Source organism: Nicotiana tabacum, chromosome 10 (assembly GCF_000715075.1).
Source record: "Nicotiana tabacum cultivar K326 chromosome 10, ASM71507v2, whole genome shotgun sequence".
NCBI classification, from domain to species: Eukaryota; Viridiplantae; Streptophyta; class Magnoliopsida; order Solanales; family Solanaceae; genus Nicotiana; species Nicotiana tabacum.
Window position 1 is genome coordinate 163,394,476 of NC_134089.1, and position 20,925 is coordinate 163,415,400.

Here is a 20,925-nt window from a genome sequence, read left to right on the forward strand (position 1 = left end):
GCGGGAAAATGATATTATCTCTGTACAAAATCTGACATATGTACAAGTATAATATACTATACTATCATCTTCTGGATTCACAATCACTGCCCACAATTAGCCGTGATTCAAATCGCCTCACCGGTGGCAACAATCCAATGGCTGAGATCCAATTATCCACTCCTCAGAAACGCAAACTCAGATCTAATTCGACTCCTTCACCAATGCAAAGCTCTAGTGCGAAATGGAAATCTCCTCGTCGATGCGTCAAAGACTGCCCTAAGAGTCCTGTAAAAGTAACTCTATATGTATTTAAAATGTGTCTCCTCACTGGATTAGTAGATTCCTACTTTCTTAATCTTAATAATTTATTCAGATGCAGGGGAATTTTGGGGATAAAACAATAAATATGACCAAATCACCAGTGAAAAAGAGATTGTCGGAGAGTTTTCTTCAGAAGCCAATGTGGAATCCAAGAGGCAAGTTTTGATTGATTACTATTTTGATATTGCGTAATGAGATTTAAATTGATCGAGGTGAAGCCAGAATTTGAAATTTATGAATACCGGATTCTAATTCGTTTAAGTTACGGGGTTTTAAATTAACGTTTTGTACATATTTAATAGATTTCTTAAGACTAATACATGGCTTGTATTAAAGCTCCTTGGTTTGCCGAACCCATAACCTGTGTTCTAGTTCTGTCCCTGGGGATGTGTAAGCTAAAGTTCATTTACTCCATAAATATTATGTAGATGTGGAGCAATTAAATGCGGTGAAGGAGGCATTGCATGTGTCTACTCCTCCAGCAACAGCAACTGTGGTGTGCCGAGAAGTCGAGTACAATAGAGTTTTGGACTTTTGCAAACAGTCTGTCGAACAAGACAAGGCTGGGAGTTTGTATATATGTGGCTGCCCTGGCACTGGAAAGTCTTTGTCAATAGAGAAGGTCAAGGAGGTCCTGGTTAATTGGGCAAATGAGGTGTGTGTGTGTGTACATTATATAGCTCGTTGTTTACTTGTTGGTTTGTGATGTTCAAATCCAAGGGAAAGACATCCATGCATTAATAAATTTGCAGTTGTTCCTTGGCCAAATCATTAACTGTTTCCATCTACAATATCCATAATTTGTTGGCCTGAACTGGGCTGAAGTGCAGTCAAATTGCTAAACTCTCATCTTGTAGTGCAATTGAAATTTGAAATCAGTAAAATTGAAAGTATATGCTAGAAGTACTGGCGCATTAACAAAGCCTACCATGTTTAAATGAGGTAGGGATCATTTGGATTCTGACTACTAAGATATTTCCATCATAATTTTAATAGGAAGTTGCTGTATAAAGTACTTTGGAAGAGGCAACTATTACGGTAGCTGAGCTTCTACCCTCGAATGGAAGCACCGAAAGGTAGGAGTTGTGCGTAATGTTACTTTTTGTAGGCCCTTTCATTCATCTTTCTTTTGGTCTTAAGAAAGGGCCTTCGACTGGCTAGTTTCTTTTTGTCTTAAGAAACCAAACAGTTTATTTTCCTCACACTTTCAATGGCCAAGAGCTAGCTTGTTTTTATTTATTCATTTTGGAAATTGTTCTTCATTTTGTACGAGAAGCATTTGAAGGTTGGAATGTGTTGATCGATTTTGAATTAACTTAGTATATAACTTTTGCTTATGTAACTTTGATAGTTTATCTGAGTCATCTTTCTAACTATTGTAATGGCTCGTTCTAACCAACATTTTATTTGCTCATTTCAGTCAGCCTTGCAGACACCAGATTTATTATCTCTCAGCTGCACTTCTCTGTCAAACACTTCCGACATTTTTGGAAAGGTTCATTATCTTTAAACCTGATTCTGTAGCTGAATTATGCAATCTCCATGTGCTTATCAGCTTATGTTATGACCTTTCTGACAGATACTCGATAAAATTCATCCACGGAGAAAAGCAAATGGTTCTATGTCACCTTTGCAGTATCTTCAGAAAATGTCATCTCAGAAGCAGCAGTCAACTGGGAGGAAGATGATGTGAGTACTGTATTAAATGCTTTATATTATTAGCACCTCAAAGGTTCATTGTCTTTGCTTAACATGATTCTTTTATAGTAATATTTTTCAAGTCAAATTGCATGACAATGTGAATTGCAATGAAGTAATTTTCGCAAGATATAATTATTGTGTTTCTCATGCGGATTTTTTGCTTGAAGGCTTTCTGTCGTTAACAAGCTAAATGCTCAACAGGTTGATAATCGCTGATGAGATGGATTATTTAATCACAAAAGACCGAACTGTGCTTCATGATCTGTTCATGCTAACTACGTTTCCTTTCTCCAGATTTATTCTGATAGGTAACACTTACTAGAAAGTCAATCTCTTTCTATATTCATTAGAAATTTTAAGTATGCCTACATTTTGAATTGACAGAAGTAGTTGATTTTTGTTAATCATTGCTCATTACTGTATTCAACTTTTACAGGAATTGCTAATGCCATTGACTTAGCTGATAGATTTCTTCCCAAGCTACAATCCTTGAACTGTGAGTATCTTTGACCTTCACGTCCTACCATTTTCCAAATTTCTTCTGTCTTGTTTAAGTGCATCTGATTTTAAAGAGAGTGCCCAAAAAGTTTCAATTTTTGGATTCAATTCTTAAATGAGGGGGATGAAATTTTGTTGTGTGTGACAATCTTTCTGATGTTTAAATATGTTGACTCCAGCAAAATAGAGAGTGGAGCATTAACTTTCTTTTGTTTGGGATTCTTCCTTGATTTTCTGTAGTGAACGCCTGTTTACTAATTTCTCCTCTTCAATGTAAAATTATGCTAGATAACCCATTCCGTTTGGAAAGGAATTTAATCCCTGACATATGATGCTGTACTTTCCTAGGCAAGCCTGCAGTTATAACATATCGTGCATATTCTAAGGACCAAATCATCCCCATTCTTCAACAAAGATTAGAGGTAAGTCGGCTGCTTCTATTTTCAAACTCTTTCTCTATCTATTTGCTGGATTCTGATCCCCACCGTTTACTCTGTACTTAAGAGCCAGTATTATTTCTTCATTTTGTCATGATAAAGTTAGGCATATAGTAGATGCATTCAAATGATTTGAATAAAACTTGCAGATGAAACCGTTTTAGGGGGTTAGGATACAAAGTCTCAGTCCATTATGTCTTTAATCAATGTCTTGGTACAATAGAATAATGTTGAAATATTAAAGGCGCTCTAATTAAATCTCAAATGCATCAAAAGAAATACTCCAGTTCACGTAGAATCTTTTGTTAGATCTCATCCATATCAATTTTGCACTTTTGAGCTAGTGACTTATTCTGGTGTCATTATCAACAGTCACGAGTCTGCATGGAGAAATTTTATGTGGTACAAAAATTTACTGCATAATAGCAACTTGTGGACCATCAACTTTTGTGTAGTGTTAAAGTGTCAACTTTTTAAGTGTATGTTTTTCTCTGCCTTGAAAACATTTAGATGACCTTAAAGGTAGCAGTACAATAAACAATTGCATAACAGGTAATATATGAGCATCAGACAGGTCACTGTAATACACACAGTTTTTGCATAAGTTACTGTAATACACTTAATCCATTGAGCAAATGAAATATAAGTAACTCACTAACTAGGTCAGATTTTGTTTTTTAGGAGTATTAACTTGGTCAGATTTTATAAGCTGGTTCAGCAACTAGCTGGAAAGAAATCTAATGAATGACCAAGGTCTGGCTTTCAGGATTTCCCATCCGAAGTAGTCAACGTACAAATTAGCTGATCAACTTTATCTGCACAAAGCATGGCTTCAGATCATTTTTCATGGCTTTATATTTAATGAGAGATTTTGTTTTATGTGTACCCTTGATCAGGCATTTCCTTACACTGTCTTCCAGCCTCAAGCATTGGAACTATGTGCCAGGGTAAGTCCACTAGAATCCGTATTTTACTCGATTGCATTTTCTTAACTTTCATTTAGATAGTGTTGTTCTGCGAGTACCTTTATGGCGATCCAATTGTCTACTCAAACTTAAACCTATGATGAAAGACTTATTTCATAATACAGTGCACTTATATTAGTGCTTCTAATGTGGCAGAAAGTTGCTTCTGCATCTGGAGACATGAGGAAGGCTCTCTCAGTTTGCAGGTTGGTGAATTTCCCTGCAAGTCTGATTGACCACAATTTGAGCAAATTTCCTGATTTGATATAATTTGTTGTCTTAGTAAATCTTTACTTATTTAATTGGATGAGATAGCATTGTATTCATTGAGCTATATGCTGCCCGTTGCTAAACCTGCAGGATTTTGCATTGACATACACGTATATACAGTATCCATCTGTATATTAGTCTGAGTTATTGGGGAAGAAGAGGGGTAGGAGAGTAATATAGAACATTTGATTTCTTATGGCTAATATGCTAAGGTACTCTTTAGCAGCTGATTTGTACCTACATGCACTTTGATACTTAAGTTTCCAGTGAGCATGTGATCTTATCTTAATCTTAGATTTGTTAGAAGAGCTTCTTGTACTACTTTTTGAAGTAAACTTGTTTCCATTTTCATTATTGTTTTCAGGAGTGCAATAGAGATGTTAGAAGGTGAAATAAGAGATTCTATCTACAGTCTTCAGTTACCATCATTAAAGATGGGACTTTCTGATCAACAGAGAGGTGGTGCTTGTGATAAGTCGCCTATCCAAGAAAGTGGAGTTGTGAGTATTGATGTTATTTTTTCATCTTTTTATGCTATCAAGGTTTATATTTGCTATTTGTGTATCCGTAAAATACGAGGGTAAGTTTGAGTTTCATATATCTAGATGTCATCCTCAATTGTTTATATATGATAAAAGTAGATAAGTTCACAAGAGTTCTTATAAGCAATCACTAGTAGGAGTTGCATGCATTCTACTTGTGAAGTTATTTTCTTGCTCAAACCTGCAATGCACTTGGTATACATTTATTACATTTTCATTGTTCAGTGAATGAGCTTTTCAGCAATTTGTAATGTGGTGATGAGCAAATAGTAACGTTCTTTCATGGTGCGTTTGGCCTCTTGTTTTTCTAGTAATAAATCTTGAAATACTGTAATTTGAGGATCTTCTAGAGTCATTTTTCTTTTGTATCATGTGCTGCTATTTTTTTAAAACTTGTGTATAACTTGGAACTCCTTTTAACAGGTCAGGGTTGACCATGTGGCTATTGCTTTATCAAAGGCATATAAATCACCGGTAGTCGATACTATTCAATCGCTTCCACAACATCAACAGGTAAAGTCGTGTTTGTATCCACTACGAGACATTCTTAAGTTACTTAGACATATTTTCACGTTAGTTAGATAGAAGAATTTTGGAGTTTACTTTCTTTCCATATTGTAGTCATCTTTTAGTATCTAGTTAGTGGAACAAGCAATTTAGGTCCCTTGATCTAAAACTGGAAAACATTTGCTACTGCATCGTGGTGAGAGTACACTCCCCAACTAGACCATCATGGCGTCCATGCAACCACCACACAGCTCCACCCAAAAGAATAATAAAGAGAAGAGAATAAAAATTCAAGGACAAAATAGGAAACAAATTGGTTATGAACTCAAAGATCATAGGAAATATCTTTTAGCAGAAGCTTTATTTTTTGTGGTATAAGGAAGCATACAAGTTTTTGGTGTGGAAAAAAAGACCAGACTTTATATTTTGGTAATTTGCATCTCTGTTAATGCTCAAAAGACCTGCTCAATAAAGCAACTCTTCCGTGAGGTTCCCTATGTTGTTATATAGCATAAAGAAAGCACACCCTTCCATGTCAGATGGTAACAGCACATATTTGGTATTCTGCTGCAGATTATACTATGTTCTGCTTTGAAGCTATTCAGGGGGAAGAAAAAGGATGCGACTATAGGGGAGGTAATTTTTGTTCTTTTTTAGCTGCGAGAATAAGTAATACAAGGAAATACATGGGGCAAGACATATCTGTATTCTGGTGCAGCTGAATATCTCATACGTTGATGTCTGTAAATCGACTTTAATCCCACCTGTTGGAATCATGGAGCTCTCAAACATGTGCAGAGTGCTAGGTGACCAGGTAACATATTAAGAAGGGATCTATAGCAAACATTTTTTTTCTTTGATGTGTTCTCAATTAAAGAAGAGGAAGCAGCATGACACAAGGTGATAACTAAAACGCAGGGGATTCTAAAGGTAGGGCAAGCGCGAGAAGATAAATTAAGAAGAGTAACGCTAAAGGTAGATGAAGCAGATATCACCTTTGCATTGCAGGTAAAGAAGCTATTTCTTTGTGCTCTCGCTTCTACTCTTATTTTATAGGCATGTGGTTAAGAGTTCATATTCTTTCATGCATAAGTTATGCACTAGTAATGTGTTACAAAATTTTGAAGCAGGGAATACGTTTATTTCGAAATTATCTTCAACAATTGTGATGGGCGACATACAAGATTACGTATACCTATTTATACATCTCAACGATATAAATAGCAAATTCATGTCCAGCATTTAAGGTAAATTCATTTACTTGAATTTCTTTAGAAGCTAATGTTTGAAGGAGATATATTTGACTCGTCTTCTGTTCCTGACTAACAGATATCGACCCGAAAAATGCAGATCTATTCTACAAAATAGCTCTAATTATAGTTAAACTAGTGTAATCTTTGTACGTACACAATTTGATATAATACCATTTCTCGATGAAACTAGTCCTTGATTTGGCACCCGTTAGTCATCACAATTAAACCACCATGCAACTCATAGAGAAATGATTTCATAACCTTCTTATTATGCAATTCATGGAATACAACATTAAATATATATGAGACACATATTTAGAACTATGTAAACAACAAGTGCAAAACCAATAAACATAAGGAGAAACAACTATGTATAAAAGCAAAGTTATATTCTGGCAATCTTGTTTATCATGCCTTGTTGTGAGGATAGAGCTTGACCGGAAGTCCCTTCGCCGGAATCGGCATCGGATTGACGACGATCTTCTCGTCGGGAATGATTTTTTCCCACTTAAACCTCTTAACAAGATGGTGCATAAAAACAAGTATTTCTAAACGAGCATATTCTTTTCCAGGGCACATCCTAGGTCCACCTCCAAAGGGTACAAATGTGTATGGTGCAGGTCCACTTCCTTCAAATCTTGAAGGGTCGAATTTCAGAGGTTCTGGAAATACTTCTGGATTTCTGTGTGTAGAATTTGCACTCCAGTATATCTGCAATAAATTTTCAATTCACAAAGAAAAGTTAGTCTCCAATCTCCTTTTTCTGCTTTGGTGTGATATTAATTGCTTATTTATTTGTTTATTATTCCCTCTCCTTCAATTAATTTATGTATTTCTTTAGTTGGTTTTTAAAAAAATGCCACGTTCGGTTCCAGTATATAGTAACTTTCTAATTTCGAACCTTCTTGAGTTAACCTTTAATGACACTCCCTTATAGGAATGACTCCTATTATCGGATTCGGCAAAATCTAAAGCTTAGGGCAAAATCATGTGTTTGTATTAAAGATCCACTTAATAAGTTAACATGTCCAAATATTATATTTAGAACCTAGGGCCCGTAAACTTAAAATTTTGGCTCCGTCTCTCAATATAACATGTTTAAGACCATAGGATTTAAAGGATATTTTGGTATTGTTACACACATCTTTAGTTTACCACTGTTTTAAAATTCCAAACTCAGTCAAACTAAGAAACATAATTTTTTTTTCCTTACCTTCCATCCTTTTGGAATGGAGAAACCGTTGAAAGTGAAGTCAGCGAGGGCTTCCCTAAAAGCACCTTGGAGGGGTGGAGCAAGTCTTAAAACTTCACAGGCAACATTCCATGAATATCTCATCTTTTGAATGTCTTCCCAATTCAATAATTCTCCTGCAGCCTTTGATTTTGCTATCTCCATTTGTTCTATTTTGATTTAAAAAAGAAAAGAAAAGGGAAGCATTAACTAATTTAAATTACTATTGCTTTTAAAAGCGACTGCATTAACCGTTAAGAATAAATAAAGTTACATATAATTAATTTTTAAATAATTTATAATGTAAAATATATTTTACGCTAATGTGCCGAACTAAACTTAAACTCATATGTTAATCTTAAATAATTTACTTTACTCAAAATAGTAAAAGTTAACAACATACAATTGAAACACGTTGATATTATACGTATATATCTATGAAAGTCAATTAACCCATATAGCCCTCCACCCAACCGCTTAAATTAAAAGTAGCCAATGAAGGTATAATATGTGCATAATTATGTATATGGATAGAAAAAATAAACATTGAATATGAACAGCCCTTTGTGTAAAGATCGCGGGAAAACCTTTGTTTCTTTTTTAGGAATTGGTAAAATAACAATATTCTATGATTTAGCTAATTAATTAATAGGAAACAATTTAACTTGTTCATGCGCTCACAAACTCGAAAGGGAAATAAAATAAAATTTTCTATTTTTCTGGTTATCTTATCTTCGTTGTCAAATGTCCAAAAGGAAAAGAGAGAATATTTTGTAAGAGAAAAATAAACGTTTTCCCCATTTAAAAGAAATGACATTTTGGGTGAGGGCGATTTTTCCAATGAAAAGTCGTCTTTTTTAAATTCTTAAGTCAAAGGTCTGGTAGTGTTCCTATGAAAAATTAATATCACCTTAATACTTTGTTTGGTTAACAAATTTGGTATAAGTTATCAGGGGATTAAAATTAGTAGCGGGATAACTTATACCTTATAGAAAATGGGGTAATTAGTGTCGAAATAACTTATACCTTCTTCGTAGAAATTATGCAATTGTCATTTTTAATACTTCACAACATACCAAACAGTGAATAAAAAATAATATCAGAATAACTAATCCCAATATAATTTATCCCGACATAAGCCGTATTCAAACCAAACGACCCTAAGTGGAAATTTTGGTAAAATTCTACTTCTGGCTAATTGTTGCGCTCAGTCAAGTCCACGAGAATGTTATATGGAAATAATTTAAAATAATATGCACTCATAGTTATATAAATTTTCTTCACATTATCAATTAATATTAAAATATGATAGCAGGTTAGTTGCCATATTTATCAGGTTATCAATTACCGTTTCTCATAGATATTATTTATATATTTGTAATTATATTAATAAGTGAACTAACTGTGCAAATATTTTTAAAACTATCAGTGCATTAAACACATTCACAAAAGCCAGTATCAAGTTATAAACACTGATAGTATAAAAGGTTTTTACATGATTAGTACGATTCATCCCAATTATAATAGAGCATCCTCGTGCCCAAAGCATTCCGCATTCACGCAGGGTCCGGAGAAAGGCTGCACCTCAGAGGTGTGATACAGCCCGTCTATCCTGACGCTAGCATTAGTATAACGTAGACAGTCTAACCTAATTATAGCAGATTAATTATTATTTATATTAAATTATAAGTGACCTGATCGTATAAATAATTTTTACATCATCAGTGCAGAATATGTATAGAATGAAGGGTGAGAGCTTAAGTTACCTTTGTAAACTCCTTCATAGATCTCAGGAAGCTCAGCAAGATACTTGACAATAAAAGCACAAGCAGAACTAGCAGTGTCATGTCCACCAATCAACAACCCTAATATTTTATCAGCAATATCCAACTCATGCATAAACTTCCCATTTTCATCACTTGTCAATAACATATGTGACAATATATCTTGATTTGGCAATGCTTTTCCCTCAGCCAAATCAATCTTCCTTTGCTTTATAATTTCCACAAGTTCCTTTCTAATAAAATTGGAGGCCTTAATAGCACGATTAAATGGTGTACCAGGCAAATCTATAGGAATAGAAATTAAGCCCGAAGCCAAAACATCAAAAGGATCAGCAAGTTTAGCGACATGATTAGGATCTTCCACACTTACAAATAATCGACATGCTAACCAAAATGTGTAACGTTTTGCTAATGGAAAAACGATAACCTCTTCTTGATTTTCCCATGATTTAAAATGGCGTTGCGCGATATGATCCATGATTCCAATGTAGCGTTGTAACGCCTCGGGTTTAAGGAAATTAGGAAGCATTTTTCTCATTTTAATAGCTTCTTCTTTTGAAGAAGTTTGTGTTGAAGATGGGAAAATTTTGTCTACTGAACTTGGCCACCATGCTTGGACTAATTTATTTTCATTGGAAAATAAGAATTTATTGCCAGAGGCACCACAAAAAACAGCTGCTTTTTCACCAAAAAGATGAGTTTTAAACACATTGGAAGAGTACTTAGAAATTCTATCAAAAATAAAATTTTCAGGATGACCTTTCCAACCAGTGGAGAGAAACTCGAGGCTTTCTCCGATCACCGCCCAGCCGGAGTTGCCCGGAGGAAGTTGGCCGCCGGAGAAGGTGGATTTATTCTTATTATTGTTGAAGAGAAAGAGGAAGGAGAGGGAGATTAAAAGAATAAAGAGGCAAAGAAGAGAGACATAGAACAACTCCATGTATTTTGGTATGTTGAAATTAAAATTCTTTTGTTACTTAGGGAAATTGGGAAGTGCTCTTGGTGTGAGTTTGTTTGAGTTTGGTTTTTGTGTTAAAGCTAAAGCATATATATAGGCACGTATACATTGTGAGGTAATTGACAATTTGACATATTGTGTAGACTATATGGTGTCAACGAACATTCTTTAATTTGTCTCATCTTTCTTTTTGGCTTATTCCTTTTTCTTCTTCTTATGCCCCTTTTGTCCATAATAAAAATTTCTTTTTATTTATTTTTTTTCTTTCAAAAATATATTTGTCCTTAAGATTTTGCAAGTTTTTTTAAAAAAACCGAAAATGAGTTTTTCAAAATTTTCCGATTTTTTTTTCCTCACTCACAAAATTGCAACATTTTTTCAAGTGAAATGCATATCCAAACATAATTTCAAATTCTAAATACCATTTTTCAACTTAACTTCAAATACTATTTTTTTTCAAAATTACAATTTTAATGTCCAAATGCCTACTTAAGCTTTGATGTTATTTTGGATTTTACTTTAATGCCTTGATATATAAAAGAATTTATATTGTCAATTTATTTTAATATATTATAGTATGTAACCTGCCTTATTTCTAGACTACTAAGTCTAATTTTCATCAACAATAGTTTGTAGTTATCATATTAGGTGATTGATGGTATAGCAATCCTTTCATATTGTTAGGGGAAAATTATTCTTTTATTTTTTGGGTAGGTGAAGGGGGAGGGAGTGTCGTAAAAATTGCACGGGGCGCTGTATTTGGTCACCCCCATTTAACCTATACCTATTTTTTTTAAAAAACTTTTAACTTGTACTCACTTTTTAAACAACTTCAGCCCCCTTTCTCTTCCTCCTCCTCTTCAAAGTTATATCCGCCTCTTCTTTCTCAAACTTCTCCTTCTCTCTTTTCTGCAAGAAATCTGTTACGGCTATGTATATAACATGTATTCACACAACGTTTTTATCTAGGATTTCGTTTTCAAGAAATTAATAATCATTTTTAGAAAGAGCCTCTAGTACTTGGGATTTTTCCAACATAATTTGTGGAGAAACTTATTGCTATAGCCAGAAGCATAATTGAAGCAAGTAGAAAGCTAACCTTGTATATGTGAATTAGATATTTCTGTGTTCAGAAAAAGAAAAATTTGTGTTGTCTGAATGTATAATAGAACTGTATAATGTATTTTCAAATATCATTTGCTTAGCAATAAAAATGGCTGAGCAAAGCTGAGTGTGAGTTAGACGAAATGAGGTTGTTGCATTTCAAGCGGACGATAACATAAAAAGCTGATTTTTCCAGAAAAAACTTCAGCTCTAGAGCTGAAGTTCGCCAGTTACAAACAAAAACTTCAGCTCTAGAGCTGAAGTTCGAAAGTTACAAAACAAAAACTTCAGCTTTAGAGCTGAAGCTTACAAAACAAAAACTTCAGCTTTAGAGCTGAAGCTTACAAACAAAAACTTAAGCTCTAGAGCTGAAGTTCGCCAGTTATAAACAAAAACTTCAGCTCTAGAGCTGAACTTCAGGTCCGACTACTAGAATGCAAGTTTTGCGTGATTGCCTTTGCTACTTCAGCCCCGTATGCTGAAGTTATGCGAAAAAGCGGGTACACTTGTAATTTTTTTTGTAAAACGGGCACAAGTTAAAACGTGACACAAAAAGCGGGTATAGATACAAATGCTCCGGGAATGTCTAGCGAGTGTGTAAATACAACTTCATTCCCTCTCTCTACGCGTGTGGTTGGCTATTAGTTATCTCAATGGAAGGGTCGCGGTGATGGCCCTAAGTTCAATTTTCATGGCGAGTAAAATCCTTTACAAACGACTTAAATACGCGATGAAATATTACAAGTGACAGAATAGATTTGATGCTACTATTCATTGAGATTCAATATTTATCGCTCCTATTTATATATTCCCCTCTTTCTCAATACAAATCATTGAATTTCAAGTTTGTCACATACATAGTTTTTTCTTTTACGCATTTATGTAGTCGTGGAAAAAAAATATAGACTTTCACTGAAGTTTAATATACTTGTGCATAATTTTTAAATTTTAACCTACCCCATTTTGTCAAATTGCATGGAAAATTCATAATAGACAATTAAGCCTCGAAAATATGAAATTATAAATATAAATTTTAATCTTGCGATTAAATCAGCTAAATAAGTTGCGTTGTTAAATTAGGCAAGCACTTTGAAGTCATCGGCTTTGATGCTTTAAACCTAACTTTAGATAAAGTTAAAATAAGTGCTTCTAAGCCAGAAAGTAGGAAATTCGTCAATATAGATGCAAATCCATGTAAAACAGGGTTGGGTATCTTAGAACTTACGAGTATTTCTTTAATACAGAAGAAACACTTTATGATAGTGTATTTTTACCAGCTTATTAATTTTACTTTGCCAACATATAGCAAACTTAAGAAAACAGTAAAGAAGTTTGTACTTAATATTCTAAGCGGAGTTTAGAGAGAAATAAAGTTAAACATTTTGGATTTTAGATAACATTTCTTGATTTTCTATAAAATATATATGCTATCCTGCTTCTTTCATTTTTTTTAGTTGAGGGTCTATCGAAAATAGTCTTCTACCCTTTCAGGATAAGAATAAGGCTGTGTATATCTTACCCTCCCGGAACCTTACTTAAAGGGACTATATTGGATTGCTGTTGTTGTTGTATATATATATATATATATTGTTATCAATCTATTCTGTTAATGGTATATACTCGTGAAATAATAAATAGTCAAAGTGAAGATCTTATTTTAGGTAAATGGGCAACTCCTGACTTTAGTCAATTGAGAAATGGGTAAATTGTTAAATAGATTCCCGGACTATTCAATACAGAGCAAATATACCATTATATCATCCGTTAAAAACTAACCCATTTGTATCTATCGTTACACAAATGGCTCGAATATGCCCTTTTCGGCTAATGTACGGCTAGGGGTGGGCATAATTTAGGCAAATCCGATATCCAAATTGAAATCTAAAATTTTTGGATTTTTGGCTTGGATTTTCGAATTAAGGATTGGATTTCAGATTTAGTTTTTAAACTTTTTGAATTTCGGATTTAGTACTTTAGATTCGTGGATATCCGAAAATTAAATTTTTTTATACTTTATATTTAGTCCATTATCCATGTACCAATAGTAATAAATCCAACCCCTACCCATTAGACATTATCTCATATATTCAATACTAATTATTAAGTTACTGTTAAAGTACTTTTTATTTGGATGTAGGTTTAGTATTGCTACTTCCTATCGACCTTATTAATGTTTTTATTATATTTTCTTGTTAATAATTTCATTACTTGAATACTTTATTTAGATGGTTGCATCGAGAAATGATAGTAGGCTATAATTATGTAGTTTAGCTATCGTTTACGCTCCAACTTAGCTATACTTTATTGTATATGACTGTTAAATGATAACAAATGGCTCTAATTATGAACTTTGTGGTTTACAGGAACAATTCCTGACTATGAGGACATTAAAGAGTGTTTGGAGTTAATTTGGAGCAAGGAAGGCCAATCGAAGGTGAGTGCGCGCAAAGAAGAAGGAAAATGGAAGGCAAAATTGACCTCCCGGAGCGCGGGCCAACCGCGGCCGCACTCAAGCCGCGCTCGTCAGGCAGAAAGGAAGACAATATGCACGGTCCATCCGCGGCCGCGCTCGTCCCTCCGAGGATTGTTATTTTAGGGGTAAAATTGTAAGTTCAAGGGAGACTCTCCTTGACCTATAAGAAGCCCAACTCGCCGAAAAAGAAGGTATTGAGGTTTTTGAGTCAAGAACAGGCAAGAAGCAAGGCGGAAGATTCGGCATAGAGTTTTTAACTTTCTTCCTCTTTCTTTTATCATTGATGATGAATTCTATTGTTATGATTGTGAAAACAATGATTCATAGCTAAACTTCTAATCTAGGGTTTTGATGGAACCTCTTGGAGGATGAATTTCTTGTTCTGTTAATATAGATTTGCCATAGTATTTTCTCTGTTTGTTTAACTATATTGTGATTGCTATTGATTGAAGGCCCTCAATCGACTGTGCCTATTTAGTATGTATTACTCTGGAGAGAGTACACATTTAGGTAGTTGTTGAACAACATCACTCCTAACGTATATGAGGGATCAATACAAAGGGTTTAAAGATGAGATTAGGGATAATGAAACCTTGAGTGCGATCTAAATGCGCTATAACTAAGGCCAACTAGCATAATTTGGGAGAATATGTCTAATATATTGTTGTAATTACTTGGGAGAGAGTTACGACAGTCAGAGTGCTCACGATCGATAGAGAAGACTTAGGCAAATTTATAGCAAACATAACTGAAATGATTCCTACAAGAGGGGAAATCAGAACCTTAGACCATTCCCATTCTTGCTTACAAACCGTTTACAGCTAGTTCTTAATTACTGCAATTTTATTACATAATATTTAGTTAATAAACATCTAATTTGTTACTCAAATATCTCTGAAAATTGAATACGTGAATTTTTGTGAGTCCAATAGCTGTGATTGATAGGTTAATTCCTTGTGGGGTTCGACTCCGGACTTGTTAACCGGAATATATTTGCAGCGAATGCTTTGTCCTTTTTATAAGGCATAGTTGGGCGTGATCAAATTTTGGCACCATTGCCAGGGAACTAACAGTGTTATTGATTGCAGTTAAAAAGAAGTGAAAAAATTCTTAGTGTAGTCAATTTTCTTCAATATAAACTGATCATTGAAATTCTAATGTTTGTAGTCGTGGTTGTTACAGGTGCATGCCTAGAAACTCCTTAAGAACTGCTGAATTTTTTGAAGCATTATCAGATCCCGAGAAAGTGTTCTAGGCATTGAATTGTACAAACAGGAAAGGTAAATGACAACATAACTCAACCGAACAAATAGAACTAGACATGGACGACGATAATCTAAACAACAGAAACAACATGAATGACCCAAACGATCAGGGTGTGGTACCTCTTGTGCCAGAAGCAACACTATATGATTAGGCACAACCCATCGCTAACAACTTAGCAACTGCCATTGTAGTCCCTCAGATACAAGCAGATTCATTCCAGATCACAAATAACATGCTACATTTGTTGCCGAACAAGGGATTGTTCTCTAGGTCATACGTTGAAGATCCTCAACAGCATCTAAAGAATTTCCTATCAATCTGTGCCACACAGAGGCAACACAACGTGACACCGAAAGCAATACTTCTATTGTTGTTTCCATTCTCAGTGATAGGAGCAACTCAGACTTGGCTTAATTCACTCCCCATAATCTCAATCACTACTTGGGAGGAATTAGTCAAGCAATTTGTGAACAAATTTCACCCACCCAACAAGACTGCTCAGCAAATTGATGAGATATTAAGCTTCAGACAGTAACCAACAGAGAAGTTACAAGAAACGTGGGAGAGATTCAAGGGTCTGCTGGTTACTTGTCCACATCATGGTATTCCGGAGCAGATGTTGGGGCAGAGGTTTTACATAGGTTTGGCAGATAGCTTGAAAGCCAATGTCGATGCTTCAGTAGGTGGAGCATTTTTGAGCAAAACGTTCAGAGAAAGAAAGATCCTACTTGACAAGATGGTACAAAACTCAGGATGAACGACAAGAAATGCTCCAATCAATCCTGTGGTTCACTCAGTGGATTTAGACTCGACTAACTCCATAGCTGAAAATATAGCCACTCTACTGACACAAATGAGCATCTTCACCAAAAGGGTTGATGAATTAGGCCAGAAGCAGCAGGTACACATAGTTAATGCAACTAATGGGGGTTTATGTACATCATGCATTAATCAACCATATGTTTGCTCGTGGAGTGCTGAAGGTGATAACCAACAATATCAGGAGAACATGAATTATGTGGCCAACTACGGGGGACCGAGACCAGGTGGTCAGAATTGGGGTCAGCAGAATCAACAATATAGACCATCTCAACAGCACTACAACAACAACAATAACCACGGGGCTATGCGACCACAGGGTCAAATGGTGCCTTACCAAAGGCAACAAGGTTACAACCAGCAAAATTAGCAGCAGACTTATCAACAACCTCCTCAACAACAGACTGTGAGACATGAATTTGGGTTTTGCTAAACTTGAGGGAATGATGAAACAAGTGATTGGGTCCATTGGAAAACTAACTGACAGAGTAGACTCACATGAGTCAGCGATAAATAATATTGAAATTCAATTAGGACAGATTTCCATGGCCCTAAATAATCATCCTCATGGGATGTTACCCGCAGACATCCAAATCAATCTAAAAGAGCAGGGCCTAAAGCAGCTGATGGTAGTGAGTCTCTGAAATGGTAGAGACTTAGATCTAGAGCAAGAAATTGCTCGTGAAAGCAGACCAACGAAGACACTGGTGCCAGTACCTGTTGAGTTAGACAATTCAGCAGGGTTAACTGAGGTGACGGTATAACAGATATGGTAAAGGAGATAATGGAGGTTTTCATGGATGACTTCTCAGTGGTGGGGAAATCATTCGATGATTGCATTGTGAACTTGAGAAGAGTTTTGAAAAGGTGTATCGAGACTAATCTGGTACTCAACTGGGAAAAGTGCCATTTCATGGTACATTAAGGTATAGTCTTGGGGAACCTAGTGTCAAGTAAATGTATTGGGGTGGATCGTGCAAAGGTCTATGTGATAGAAAATCTTCCACCACCCACCTTCGTCAAAGCTATCAGAAGTTTTCTTGGGCACGCCGATTTCTATAGGAGATTTATAAAGGATTTTTCCAAAATTGCTAACCCCTTGTGTAAATTGCTTGAAAAAGATCACCCTTTGTGTTTTCTGATGACTGCAGGGTAGCTTTTGAGGAATTAAAGAAGAGATTGGTAACAACACCTATCATAGTTGCACCCGATTGGGAGAAACCATTTGAGCTAATGTGTGATGTGAGCGACTATGCTGTGGGCGCGGTTCTTGGGCAACGAAAAGATAAAATCATGCATCCAATATACTATGCAAGTAGAACGCTGAGTGGAGCCCAACTAAATTACACTATGACCGAGAAGGAGATGCTGGTAGTGGTGTTCGCATTTGACAAATTTAGGTCATAGCTAATAGGCTCGAAGGTAATTGTTTACACTGACCATGCTGCTCTCAGGTACTTAATCGAGAAGAAGGAGTCAAAACCGCACCTAATTCGATGGGTGCTGCTACTACACGAATTTGATTTAGAGATCCGTGACTGAAAGGGAATGGAGAACCAAGTAGTTGATCATTTATCTAGGTTGGAAGGAGCTGAAAAGAAGGTTGAGGTAGAAGAAATTCTGGAAACTTTTCCAGATGAACAACTGCTAGCTACGAGTCTTGAGGAAGCGCCATGGTATGTAAACATTGCAAACTACTTGGCGAGTGGTATTGTTCCTTATGACCTTTCCTCTGTTCAAAAGAAAAAGTTCTTTCGTGATTGTCGCATGTATTATTGGGATGAGCCGTATCTGTTTAGGATTTGTGTTGATAACATGATCCGGAGATGTATCCCCGAGATAGACCATTCTTCTATTTTGATGAATGCCAACGAACCGAGAACATTTCCCGTAGACATGAGATGCCCATGAACCCAATTTAGGAGGTAGAAGTGTTTGCTGTATGGGGGATTGACTTCATGGGGCCTTTTGTCAGCTCATATGGCAACAAGTACATACTCGTCGCTATGGACTACTTGTCCGAATGGGTGGAAGCTACAACACTCCCTACAAATGATGCAAATGGGGTAATTGGTTTTTTGAGAAAGAACATATTCACCCGATTTGGCACCCCAAGGGAAATAATCAATGACAGAGGCGCTCACTTTTGTAATCGAGCCTTTGCAAAGTTGTTGGAGAAGTATGATGTACGCTATAAGGTGGCCACCCCATATTATCCACAAATAAGCGGGTAAGTGTAAGTCTCGAATAGAGAAATAAAGAGTGTGCTGATGAAGACTGTGAATGCTACTAGAATAGATTGGGCGAGGAAGTTAGATGATGCACTTTGGGCTTATCGAACTGCTTTCAAAACTCCAATTGGCACGTCGCCATACAAGTTGGTGTTTGGGAAGGCGTGTCATTTACCAGTAGAGCTGGAGCATAGAGCTTGGTGGGCATTAAGACAGTTAAATCTTGATATTGAAGCTGTAGGAACAAGTAGAGTAACGGGTTTGCACGAGCTTGATGAGTTCAAATATCACGGTTTTGAGAGCACAAGATTATACAAGGAGAGAATGAAGATGATACATGATAGAAATATTGTTGAGCGAAATTTTAAACTTGGAGATACCGTATTGCTATACAACTCACGACTGAGGTTGTTTCCGGGAAAATTGAAATCACGATGGTCAGGGCCTTTTCGTGTGGTTGAAATTCACCCTACGGGTGCCGTAGAAATTGCTGTGAGTAATGACTATCGTACGTTCAGAGTTAATGGGCATAGATTAAAACATTATGTGAGTATGGAGGAAGTAAAGGAAGTGTTAGTGACCCATTTGATCGAGCCACCAATTTTGAGCGTAATTTAAATACGCTTATCTGCGTCGTGCCGCGACATTAAATCAGGCGCTTAATGGGAGGCAACCCATTGATCTGTTGTATTCGTCATGCCACGACATTAACTAAGGCGCTTATTGGGAGGCAACCCAATGCGTAGTGATTTTTAGTGTAGTTAGAATTTGTTATTTTTATTTTTTTAGGTACTAACAAGTGCAGGTGAGCTTAGGCGAATGATAAGTCCACCAGGCACTGAAGGGATAGGTAAAATAGAGCGCAAAAAACAAAAATAAAAAAATTCGAAGTCCAGGTCCGCGGCCGCTGATCAACTGTGGTTAGACCGCGTAGATTGACGACCATACTGCCTTAGGACTGCTGCAGCGGTCGCGGTCGCAGTTAGACTGTGCTTGGACCGCGCAAATCGCCATCTATTCTGCCTCACGTGCGCGGCCGCGCTTGGACCGCAGACCGACCGCGTACGGAGCACCGTCTGCAAGCTTAGTTAGCGTATTTTTTTATTTATTTACTTTTTTTCTTTTATTTCTAATATTCTAATTACTAATACCCCCCAAACGGAAATCCTCTACCCCATCTCTCTTAACTCCTATTCACGATCCCCCACCCTAAATCCTTTCTTACAAATCAAAACACACACTCCTTTAATCTCTCCCACAAGAGCTTCAACCTTTCTATCACCACTCCCCCTTTTAACATATTCCCCTCACATCATATACTTACAACTCCACCAGGTAAGGCACTTGTTTACATTATTGTTAGGTTATTTGCATTCTTAGTTCTATAGTAGTTTTCTTCTTCTTTTGTAGTAGATTTTTTTAGTGTTGTGCTCTAGTTATCCTAGTGGGTTTGTTGAGGTTGTAGTAGATGTGTCTCTTGACAGGTGTGGTTGACATTGGGTTCTTTGTGGTTGAGTTTGGATTATCACTTTGATAATTGGGGATTCCATTGAATTGTGCACATAAAGGGTTTGTTTAAATGCCATAGTGAGTTTTGAATGTAAATTTTGACCAATTGTACGGATGAAGTCTGAGTAACTGCCTTTGGTTCACATCGCTTGTGTTTCACTGTTGCTGATATTTATTTCAGGTAGTATGATGCCTGTGAGCAGGTGATTTTTGCCTTAACGAAAACTACTCCAAAATAAATCAAAAAATAAAATAAATTTCTTTTACTGTGTAATTTTTGAATTTGCGTGGTGTTAAATATTTGTGTTATGTCCGTAAATGTTTACTTTGTCATAATAAAATAAAAATTAAAATAAAATACATGTTGCATGCATATAGGATTTAATTATGCATTTAAAAGATAATTTAAATAAAATCACAAAAAAATATGCAATTGTTCTAAATATTCCACTATGTGATTGATGTTTTGTCTATGTGTTAAATAATTGTTATAGAGTAATTAATATATTTTTGTGAAGTTAAAATTATTTTATAGTTAATATTACTGTAATGATAATTTTTGTTTTTATTTTTGATTAGGATTTTATTAATTAATAAAATCAGAAAATAAAAAATATATACAAGTTGTAAAAATGTGGACCTGGATTAAAATCCAGGCCCAAATCAATTTATCCCCCCACAGCCCAATCCAACATCCCATGTCCGGTCCAATTCAAACCAGATTAAACGACGTCGCATGAGGTGTTTCCAATCAGAGCCGTTGATTCATTGCAATCAAACGGTCTAGTTCAGCCCGTGCATAAACAAAACGACGACATTTAGGGCAACTAGATCTGAACCGTTCATTCATTTTGATCTCACGGTCTTAAAATACTCACTCAAACCCGATCCATTTCAACCCCGGGCTGACCCTTTCCCCAACTAAAACCAAACAACACCGTTTGGTTAAGTGAATAAATCCGGGCCGCTCATTCTGATTGATCTAACGGTCAAGATCAATCCACCCCTCCCCTATATAAGTTCCAGACCTCTACCCCGGCCCCCCTAACTAAACCCCCCCTCTCTACTGTTCAT

General features: G+C 36.0%; 2 protein-coding genes and 1 non-coding gene across 4 annotated transcripts; 1 reads left to right on the forward strand and 2 right to left on the reverse strand.

The window, feature by feature from the left end:
* LOC107819504 (cell division control protein 6 homolog B-like) lies at window positions 1-7,187 on the forward strand. 2 transcript variants are annotated; one of them, XM_075223493.1, is made up of 17 exons: window positions 1-269; window positions 356-458; window positions 732-958; window positions 1,724-1,798; window positions 1,883-1,992; window positions 2,206-2,312; window positions 2,441-2,500; window positions 2,851-2,924; window positions 3,836-3,886; window positions 4,061-4,110; window positions 4,539-4,674; window positions 5,140-5,229; window positions 5,797-5,859; window positions 5,942-6,037; window positions 6,142-6,231; window positions 6,354-6,470; window positions 7,049-7,187. In XM_075223493.1, exons 1-16 carry the CDS (start codon window positions 39-41, stop codon window positions 6,390-6,392), a joined length of 1,602 nt encoding a protein of 533 aa, XP_075079594.1. In that variant the 5' UTR covers window positions 1-38; the 3' UTR covers window positions 6,393-6,470; window positions 7,049-7,187. The 2 variants fall into 2 exon arrangements, with proteins under 2 accessions (XP_075079594.1, XP_016501100.1); XM_016645614.2 differs by having other exon boundaries at window positions 3-275.
* On the reverse strand, window positions 6,718-10,522 carry LOC107819508 (beta-amyrin 28-monooxygenase). The gene is made up of 3 exons (XM_016645620.2): window positions 9,474-10,522; window positions 7,690-7,877; window positions 6,718-7,187 (listed from the first exon to the last, which is right to left on the reverse strand). The coding sequence occupies exons 1-3, from the start codon at window positions 10,429-10,431 to the stop codon at window positions 6,885-6,887; spliced, it is 1,449 nt and encodes a 482-aa protein (XP_016501106.1). The 5' UTR covers window positions 10,432-10,522; the 3' UTR covers window positions 6,718-6,884.
* A 5,270-nt stretch (window positions 10,523-15,792) lies between these two features.
* On the reverse strand, window positions 15,793-15,898 carry LOC142165666 (small nucleolar RNA R71). Its single transcript, XR_012696317.1, has one exon. It is a non-coding gene; the product is annotated as a small nucleolar RNA R71 (small nucleolar RNA).
* Between the last annotated feature and the right edge of the window lie 5,027 nt (window positions 15,899-20,925).

Excerpts from the sequence above, each read along its gene's own strand:
- LOC107819504 (XM_016645614.2), top strand. The coding sequence starts at position 39 with ATGTACAAGTATAATATACTATACTATCATCTTCTGGATTCACAATCA. Across the intron at positions 3,887-4,060 it reads CATTGGAACTATGTGCCAGG|AAAGTTGCTTCTGCATCTGG; the intron begins GTAAGTCCACTA and ends CTAATGTGGCAG. Across the intron at positions 4,675-5,139 it reads CTATCCAAGAAAGTGGAGTT|GTCAGGGTTGACCATGTGGC; the intron begins GTGAGTATTGAT and ends TCCTTTTAACAG.
- LOC107819508 (XM_016645620.2), bottom strand. The coding sequence starts at position 10,431 with ATGGAGTTGTTCTATGTCTCTCTTCTTTGCCTCTTTATTCTTTTAATC. Across the intron at positions 7,878-9,473 it reads CTATGAAGGAGTTTACAAAG|AACAAATGGAGATAGCAAAA; the intron begins GTAACTTAAGCT and ends AAATCAAAATAG. Across the intron at positions 7,188-7,689 it reads CCATTCCAAAAGGATGGAAG|ATATACTGGAGTGCAAATTC; the intron begins GTAAGGAAAAAA and ends AATTTATTGCAG.